This window comes from Harpegnathos saltator, unplaced genomic scaffold, assembly GCF_003227715.2.
Source record: "Harpegnathos saltator strain DR-91 unplaced genomic scaffold, Hsal_v8.6 scaffold181, whole genome shotgun sequence".
NCBI classification, from domain to species: Eukaryota; Metazoa; Arthropoda; class Insecta; order Hymenoptera; family Formicidae; genus Harpegnathos; species Harpegnathos saltator.
Genome location: NW_020229963.1, coordinates 57593 through 68207, shown reverse-complemented (window position 1 = coordinate 68207; position 10615 = coordinate 57593). Strand labels below are relative to the sequence as shown.

The following is a 10615-nucleotide window of genomic DNA, read 5'->3' as shown; positions in this document are numbered from 1 at the left end:
CGTTGGAAGCGCTCACAGAGCGCACAGATATACAGTTGCTAGTTTATAGCTTTGATTTTCTCTTCCGTTTTCTTCCGTTGTTTTGTGTGATACCGTGATTTTTACACGCGGTCGTGTGTGTGCGAGAGCAAGCAGGCAGGTGCATCGGCCCCGGTCTGTCCACACACATACAAGTCCCGCTGTGACTCGTATGCCGTGCGAGCGCAACAATTGTCTTGTACTTCCGAGGCTTACGCCACATCTGTGATTCACGTGCTCTGCGACAGGCAGGCACGTGCACAATAAAGAGTTTAGAAGACGAACACGCCTAAGTTGATTTTGAAACCTAACCTCCATTTGCAATCGATCAGAGAGCAAGAGGATATCAAAATGCCCTAAATATCTCACGATGTATACGTCGCATCTGGTCATTCTATACTGCGACTTAAAGGTGACATAACGCTTTAAAAAAAGTTCTTTGACGGTTTTGTGTTTGGTGAAGCCAGTTAAGTGTTAGAGCGTTCTAAAATGGAGGTAAAAAAAGAGAAAATTCGATACATTCTTCAGTACCACTACGACCAAAGGGAAAATACGGAGCAGGCGGCAAAAAAAATTTGTGCTGTTTATGGACCCAATACAGTATCGAATGCAACAGCAAAGCGGTGGTTTCAACGATTCCGTTCTGCTAATATGGACGTCGAAGACGAGACACGCTCTGGTAGGCCAATCGTCGAAAATGTCGATAAAGTCATGGAAATCGTCGAGTCGTACCGACATGCGGGCACTTATTCCATTGCCCAGGAACTGAAGATTAGCCAGAAAACCGTTTGGAACCATTTGCATAAGGCTGGTCTCAAGAAGAAGCTCGATGTATGGGTGCTACACGAATTGACGCAAAAGAATCTTTTGGCCCGAATTCATGCCTGCGATTCTTTGCTGAAACGTAACGAAATCGACCCATTTTTTAAGCGGATGGTGACGCGATGAAAAATGGGTCACATATGAGAACAACAGACGAAAAAGATCGTGGTCCAAGCGCGGTGAGCCGGTCCAAACAATCGCCAAGCCCGAGTTAACGGCTAACAAGATTTTACTGTGTGTTTGGTGGGATTGGAAAGGAATCATCCACTATGAGCTGCTCCCATCGGACCAATCACTCAATTCGGATCTACACTGTCAACAACTGACCAGATTGAAGCAGGCGATCGACGAGAAGCGGCCAGAATTGGCCAATAGGAAGGGTGTTGTGTTCCATCAAGACAATGCCAAGCCGCACACATCTTTGACGACGCGCCAGAAGCTCCGAGAGTTTGGATGGGAGGTTATATCGCACCCGCCGTATAATCCAGACCTGGCTCCAAGCGATTATCACTTTTTCAAGCATTTGCAAAATTTTCTTGATGGTACAAAATTGGCCTCAAGAGAGGCTTGTGAAAATGAGCTGGTCAAGTTTTTTACCAATAGGGATGAGGACTTCTTCAATCGCGGAATTATGAAATTACCTTCAAAATGGACAAAAGTTATCGAACAAAACAGCGCATATTTGATCTAAATCTGATAATCCTAACTTTGTTAATTTCATCGTCGAAATAAAGAGAAAAAACGCTCAGAACTTTTTACTTCACCCAGTGTTTTTAGTTGACTCTGTGGAGTACATATTTTTAATTAACTCTTCGGAGAGAAGAAAAGAGAAACATTTTATATTTTATTTAAAAAATCTTACTTTTTGCAAAATCTGATTGATAAAGGAAAAATTAATTCACGACCTCAACAAAGATCTTAAAAATATTACTGCAAAAAATGAAGTTATTATATACCATTGTACAATATTAAAGCATACGCGCAATAATTATCTATAATTTGTATATATGGGAGATTATGTAATTGTAAGTAATATACAAATCATGACAAATTAATGTTGCCGTGCGTTATCTTTGTCGCGTCATTGCTAGAAATCGTCCGAACTCTCGAAATAATTTTCTTCCTGAATTATGAATATAAAGCAACGTGAAAAGAAAATCAAGAGATGAAAGGGGGGACGCCGATGTCTGTCTTACGATAAGATCGCTGTTGGCTCGCTTCAGTTTATCGTCGCCATTGTCTATTCGCTGGTGGTGAGACAAAGACCGATTATCCGTTTTTATCTAACTAATCTAGCTCGTTCGTGAACATAGCACAGAACAGAACCAAATAATTATGGACATAGCACGGAGTAGTACCAACAAATCATGGACATTGGCTTAGTAGTTCATGTCCATGAAAAATGAACCCAGTTGGCGCTTCGAATCAGCCAACTTTTCGATAACGCTGTAAATGCAGTCATGCCCGCTCTCAGGCTTCTCTCTGTATAACGTCTTCAACCTAAATTTTTCCTCCCTAGATTCTCAAAACCGCTAGAACTTACGAAATCCTTTCTAAACCTATCCAAACCATAGTATAAGTATATACAGTATTGACACTGAGCGTCGGCATCTTTGATGTAGTGGGTCCCTGGTCACATGACTCGATGCCATGTTGAAGGTAGTACAAGCGCTTAAATTAGAGTTACGTTAACATATAAAATGATTTATTTTCTAATAAACAGTTTACTGTTCAGTCGTATCATAGGCTGTATTCCGATATTTACAGCTAATATTGAAAATCTATAGAATACGTAACATAACATAAACTATACTATAAACATATACATAAACTATATAACGTAACATAACATAACATAAACTATAGATTTTTTATACTGGTGAATATCGTGAATATTAGAACACATTTTATATGGAATATCAAATATACATACACTTCATTAGGAAAACATTTTATTGTATTAATATATAATTGTATAAATATATCGATCTGTTTGATGTTTCGTCAACTTTTTGATAGCATTCGTATATATCTGGATCATAAAATTAGTCCATTCATAATCAAAAAAGTGAAAAATGACTAGATGTATACAGGATGTTGTTAATTAACGCCCACTATTTACACATTATTTACAATGTTATTTTTAATGGAAAATTGAATCGACAAATTGTGAGCTATTTTATCGATAGACGTCATAATTTATGATGATTTTCCAAATTTCAACATAACATTTTTATAATTAAGCTCTAAATAACAATTTTGTTATAGTAGAATGCGATTGAAATTAATTCAAGAAATTGTTTTGTTATCCGTTTGGTTGACCAAAGCATTGTTTGCGAAAAGCTTTGCTTTTTTCATAGTTTTAAAAGTAGATACTTTAGCTTTTAAAATATCAAAAACATTAATTTGCAACCCGGGAAAAATTTTAAAATTTCGATTATACGTTGTAAAGTTCTTGTGCTAGGCAAACAGAACTATTTTGATAAAACTTCATAGGTTTTACGTCCACTGAGGTATAAAGTAAAACACATTTTTTTAAATTCCAAAGAAAATTTCCTACCCTTTGGCGACTTTTGAGCCAGGTGTACTTGTGCTTTCACAAAGGACGCAATAGATGGTATTTGATCTGTTGCATCACAATATTCTATTGGTAGAGAGAGCTTCTTAATCTTTTTTGTATAACTTGCTTTCTGTTGCTTTAATTGTTTCTTAACTTTCCGTAATTTTTTTTGTAACAAATGGATTTTCTTTTTCAATATGATTTTTCGGGGTGAATTAATAGATAATGTGGAATCGGTTTGTATTTTCTCATCTTGTGTAACAGATAGTTGTTCAATTTGTACTTCCTGATCCTTTCGATTATCTTCATCCATAACGTTTACATCCTGCTCTACAATTTCAATTAACAATTGGATTATTTAATAACATGTAGTTGTTAACTTAGAATACTAAAAAGAATAGTCGACAAAAATAAAAAAAGATTCTATATTATCGTAGTTCGGCTTACCTTCACATGAAAAAGATATGTGATTGTCAGAATCTAATAAAAAGTCATGTACAGATTGATCTATTTGTTGATTCGCTGGTTTTTCTATTTGTAGACCTGTACATGTTTGACTGATTTTATTTGTAGATTCATTGGTTTTGGAACTGCGTATAGTTGGAGGCGATTTTTTAAATTATTTAAAAACATTGTAGAATCAAAATGATTTCCACAAATCCGGTATGTTTTATATAAGTTCTCTATTGGAACTTTAATTGTACGCCCGCAATTCCTTAACCATAATCTACATCTGAGAAATGGAAATATATACATACACTCAAACGCAAAAAACCCGGTACACTAAAAATTTGGGAAAAAATTACAAAATTTCAAATGATCATAACTTGGTAAATAATGAAGATACAAATATGCGCAGAAATGCAAAATGAAGCTTGAAACGTCCTCTTTAAGAATATCTGAATGGCAATTACGCTCGGCCATTTTTTTCAAAATGGCGGATGATAAAGTGAGAGGATGCAAAATTGATAATCAAAGGTCCGTGTTTGCGATGGTGCATGGTGTGCATCAGGTATCGCAGCGTAATGGGACCAAATGCACATGAAAGTATAGTATTATCTTTAAAATGCTACTTTACCGAGCTCGATGTGATCATTTTTCACTGAGTTGTTCCAAATTTTGCTAAAAATGCGGTTTTCTTGTTAAATTTGCATAATTCAGTGAATAAGTATCGCATCAAGCTCTATAACGAAGTATTTTAAAGAAAACATTCTATACTTTTAGGTACTTTTCGTCCCATTGAGCTGCGACACTTACTTTGCTCCATGCGCCGTAGCACGCTCGAACCTTTTTTTAGCAACTTTTCATGTTCTCCTTTTATCACCCGCCATTTTGAAAAAATATCGTTGCGCACAATTTCGATAGATCTTTCGAAAAGTACGGTTTCAAAGCTTTCAAACCGTTTTTGAAATTTGCTGCTAGGATATTTAGGTGTCGAGATATTCAATTTCGAATTTGCAACAAATGTCGATTCAGCGAGGCTTAAGGGGCTAAGAGGCTCTGCGGTTCGTTTGGCTCTTTCATAATTTCAATAGCCACGTTCATTATTCGTCGCGCACGAGGCAGTCATATCCACTATTAGTACACACACACCACACACACAGCAGAGAGGGTTTGGAGTCATTAATTACTGCAGGAGTGACGAACTGCGGGGTCCTTATCTCTGCTGTAATACCACACACACACACACACACACACACACACACGCACACACGCACACACACACGCACACACGCACACACGCACACACGCACGCACACACGCACACACGCACGCACGCACACACGCACGCACACACACACACACACACGCACACACTACATACAATGGGACTTTTCCTACCAGTAAAACTCCATGCGGTTTATATTGGGAAGACTTACAACCATAATTTGAGCTAATGACAGCGGTATTTTAAAACGCAATTCATCTTTATTACGTAATATCGATTACGCAAAATGAAGAACCTAAATTGAATTTTACTTTCATTTCCCTGGCTTTCAAAATAATAAATGCAAATCATTGAATATATTGTGCAGGTTATGTAAATTATTATATAGAGAAACATAAACACAGCTATTGAAATTATGAAAGAGCCAAACGAACCGCAGAGCCTCTTAGCCCCTTAAGCCTCGCTGAATCGACATTTGTTGCAAATTCGAAATTGAATATCTCGACACCTAAATATCCTAGCAGCAAATTTCAAAAACGGTTTGAAAGCTTTGAAACCGTACTTTTCGAAAGATCTATCGAAATTGTGCGCAACGATATTTTTTCAAAATGGTGGGTGATAAAAGGAGAACATGAAAAGTTGCTAAAAAAAGGTTCGAGCGTGCTACGGCGCATGGAGCAAAGTAAGTGTCGCAGCTCAATGGGACGAAAAGTACCTAAAAGTATAGAATGTTTTCTTTAAAATACTTCGTTATAGAGCTTGATGCGATACTTATTCACTGAATTATGCAAATTTAACAAGAAAACCGCATTTTTAGCAAAATTTGGAACAACTCAGTGAAAAATGATCACATCGAGCTCGGTAAAGTAGCATTTTAAAGATAATACTATACTTTCATGTGCATTTGGTCCCATTACGCTGCGATACCTGATGCACACCATGCACCATCGCAAACACGGACCTTTGATTATCAATTTTGCATCCTCTCACTTTATCATCCGCCATTTTGAAAAAAATGGCCGAGCGTAATTGCCATTCAGATATTCTTAAAGAGGACGTTTCAAGCTTCATTTTGCATTTCTGCGCATATTTGTATCTTCATTATTTACCAAGTTATGATCATTTGAAATTTTGTAATTTTTTCCCAAATTTTTAGTGTACCGGGTTTTTTGCGTTTGAGTGTATACAGGGTGTTTGATAACTGATCATGCAGACGAAAGTTGGAGATAGATTGCGTGTAGCCGAGAAGAAAGGTCATGTACCATAATGTCAAATTGGCAATAGTTACCGAGTTATTAATTAAAACATGTGAGCCAACGAGCGTGTAGACAGCGGAGGGCGGCCGCAGTAAGCACGTAGACATTTGATACAGGCGGAATCAGCGAGTGGTGATAGGCAAGCGCGCGCGGCGAGGGGCAACGTAAGCGACAAGAGGCGAACGCGCGCGACGAGGAACGAGCGAGCTTTTTCTTTATAGGTTTTTCCTTATAGCTCGCTCGCTCCTCGTCGTTCGCGCTCGCTCGCTCTTCGTCGCGCTCGCTCGCCTCTTGTCGCTTGTGCTCGCTCGCTCCTCGTCGTTCGCGCTCGCTCGCTTCTCGTCGCGCGCGTTTGCCTCTTGTTGTTTACGTTGCCCCTCGCCGCGCGCGCTCGCCTACCGTTACTCGCTGACTCCACCTGTATCAAATATCTATGATCTTACTGCGATCGCCCTTCGCTCTCTACGCGCTCGTTGGCTCACATGTTTTAATTAATAACTCGATAACTATTGCCAATTTGACATTATGGTACATGACTTTTCTTCTCGGCTACACCCAAATCTATCTCCAACTTTCGTCTGCATGATCAGCTATCAAACACCCTGTATAAGTTAGACTTTTAGGCAATTCCAAAACAAATATGTAAAATTAATAAAAAATTATTATTTTTACCTTTCTATCCTTCGGGAAACGAAAAAAGCTTAACCCAGGTATTCGTCTTGAAATATTCGGGCATTTATACATGGCACAACTATGCCCACCTCGAATCATTTTGTTAATATTTTGTAACAATTTCTTTTATTTGTACCAAAGATTTATTGGTATATCACATACAAATAAACATATGTATATCAAACATTTAACCTAAATGCGTCATCTATGGCGGCTGCCATGTTCCTGGTAGGATAGAGCGACGCGTACGCACTGGAAAATGAATACCACTAAAAAAGTTCAGTGTCAATACTGTGTATACTTATACTGTGTCCAAACTCTACCAAATTCACTGATAAAGCCTACAGTAGCGTCCTCTATGGCATTTCTGCCAACCCTCTCTCTCTCTCTCTCTCTCTCTCTCTCTCTCTCTCTCTCTCTCTCTCTCTCTCTCTCTCTCTCTCTCTCTCTCTCTCTCTCTCGTTCAATATATATTATAAAAATAACTATATTCAAAATAGCAATCAACGCGTAACCCTGCCACTATTCTTACAATAATGTCATTTTTATTATTATTATTGCTATTATCATTACTACTACCATCATATTGTTATCACTATTACAACTATCCCCAGGTAGACAACTATTACAGGTATCCCAGGTAGAATAAAAAAATCATAATAATAAAATTATGATATAAAAAAAAGTCATTTTAAGACAAATCAAGATGATGTCATTCGATATAGTTTTCGTGATGGTTTGGTGATGTTTTTTGATATTAAAATGATGTTATGGTGACTTAAAACTATACGGTCACGGACATAACAATGTGTGCCCGTTTTTTTGCAACTTTCGGAACGCATCCCGACTCGAGAAGAATGAGAGTCACTGCTCCACCTCCGGAGCACACCTGCGCAGTGACTCACAACGAAAGGCGAGAAATGAAATATACGCGGTGGGACGTATTATAATAATACAGATTCAGATAAAATGAATACTCCAGCTTTAAATGAAAATGAGGGAACACAGAACAGACAAGAATCATCCGATGTAAGTCTTATATCTCGGGGGACATCCGAAAAAGATAGAAATAAATAAACATGTATATGTTTTTGAAACAATACGAACTTAATTAAGAAAATTAAGCTGCATTACGATAGTTACGATTCTGTTATACATTTATATGTAATTTATTGTTTCAGCAACAGCCATCTTTTATAGCAGAAGCAATGATATTAGATACAGAAGCAGCTGTTATGGCGAACTTTGAATTTTTGGGACATATAGACATGGACATGGAAGAGAAAGAAGGAGATGGAGAGGATGAAATTTATGATGCAAATACGAATATCAAACCAAATAAAGTAATGTTTACTATCATCTTGCGTTTTAATGATATTGTTCACGCTATTTGTTATTTAACATAATTTCTTATTTTTCAGGCATAAATAATAAATCACATATAAATGTATAACAGAATCGTAACTACCCAGACAGCACCGGACATCCAATGGATGTACGTTTCACGTCCAATTTATGTCCATATGTCCAGACGTAATTTACGTCTGTGGACATAAATTGGACGTAACAAGGATGTCCTTATTGGACATCTGTAGGATATGTGTAGCTGTTAATAGATCTTTTATTTGTATCACAATGATACTTTTACTTGTCAGAATGATTTCCGCTTGGAAGAAAGACTGATAAATGATTTATTAACAATAGTGCGTAGTAATTTATTCCTCTGTACCTCATTACATTCTACAACCTGGTAATCTCCTCAGGTCGTGTCAGAACCACGTCCGCCAATAGTAGATTTGGGCACTCGCCTCGCGATGACCAACGTCCGGAAGTACAGAATGTGAAAGCCTCGAAGCTCACGGATTATAAAATAAGATCCAATAAACGAAGAGCGCAGAAGACAAAGGCAAAGACGATTTAATAATAGCCAAAAAGCCGAAAGAGCAGCACGATTGAAAGAGCTAAGGCTATAAACCGAAAAAGCTAAAAAGCTCGAATGCTAGAATACTAACTGAATCCAATAATAATCGTCTAATCTCTCTCTTCCTTCTTGTCTCCGAATATATATATAATTCTCTCAGAGGTCGCGCGGTTATTATTGCCAGATATGTTGCTTATAACAGATGGCAACACTAACTCTTTCCCGCGGTCTGATATCTTATAACATCGGACCTGTAGGACGTCCATCGGACGTCCTATGTCCGAAGTTGTGACAAATGTACGTCCTATGGACGTCTTTTGTAAAAAAAATGAACATATAATAGACGTCCAATGGACATCCGTGTGCTGTCTGGGTATCGTAATACAGCTTAATTCTCTTAATTAAGTCCGTATTGTTTTAAAAATATAAATATGTTTTTTTCCCTTTTTCAGATGTTTCCCGGAGTATAAGACTTATATCGGATGATTCTTGTCTGTTCTGTGTTCGCTCATTTCCATTTAATGCTGGAGTATTCATTTCATCTGAGTCTGTATTATTATAATATGTCCCACCGTGTATATTTCATTTCTCGCCTTTCGTTGTGAGTCACTGCGCAGGCGTGCTCCGCAGGCGGAGCAGTAACTCTCATTTTTCGCGAGTCTGGATGCGTTCCGAAAGTTGCAAAAAGACAGGCACACATTATTATGTCCGCGACTGTACGGTCGCGAGCATAAAGGTGTGTGAGGTGTGTTTTGGGGAAAAATAAGGGGAGAAAAGACATATATAATGATAATATGGCTTATACCCAAATATATACAATGTCCGAAAAACATTTTAGAGATATATTTCTAAAATGTTTTTTGGACATGTATATGTATTTACACATGTATGTATTTATACATGTATTTGTGTATGTGTAGATAAGAAATATAGGGTAAAAAATGTGAATGTGAATATTTGGGTGTTCTTTTGAGAGTTTTCTTGGGTGTTATTTTGAGGGTTTTCGTTGAGCGTTAACCCTTATTTGAGTGTAATCTTCAATTGACGATCTGAAATCACACCCAATTTGAGTGTTTTTTCGGTGTAACATTCAAAATTGAGCGTTCATTCGGTGTATAACACTCAAAGTTGAGCGTCTTTTATCAGTTTAACACCCAAAGTTAAATGCTTTTTGAGTGCTAACACCCAAAATTGAGGGTTTTTTTTCGTAAAGGCTAATATACATATATATTATATGAACAATTTTTTGTACGAAAATCTACAGTTTACGTTACACATAAGATTCTTGAGGATAATAATGTCATCAAATCTCAAAGATCCTTAAAAATATCGCATATCTTATTTTACCCATATAACACAAATATATTCTATAAATATATAAATATTTTTCGAGAACATTAGAATATTCGCACAATACACCGATAAGATGAAAAAAGTATTTTATGCATATATATAAAATGTTAAAATGAGACTAGTTTTAATATTTTATATATATGAAGAGAACATGCAGTAATATATTCAAATAACATCCGAAGAAGATTATTGATACTATGTCAAAAATGTTCATAGAATGTTCATAGAATGTTTGAAAGACAAATTATCTAAATTGTACAGTTGTTTGCAAAACAGTGTTGCCATTTACTTTTGGTGCAATTTTAAATCATAGCCGATGGTCCAACGAGAGAATTTATTTTATC

At 37.0% G+C, this 10615-nt stretch overlaps 1 protein-coding gene across 1 annotated transcript; it reads right to left on the bottom strand.

The window, feature by feature from the left end:
- Nucleotides 1-2379: 2379 nt before the first annotated feature.
- LOC112588271 (uncharacterized) lies at nt 2380-7218 on the bottom strand. Its single transcript, XM_025297597.1, has 7 exons — nt 7183-7218; nt 6998-7120; nt 3967-4159; nt 3848-3916; nt 3401-3730; nt 3284-3348; nt 2380-2511 (listed from the first exon to the last, which is right to left on the bottom strand). The coding sequence occupies exons 1-7, from the start codon at nt 7216-7218 to the stop codon at nt 2380-2382; spliced, it is 948 nt and encodes a 315-aa protein (XP_025153382.1).
- Between the last annotated feature and the right edge of the window lie 3397 nt (nt 7219-10615).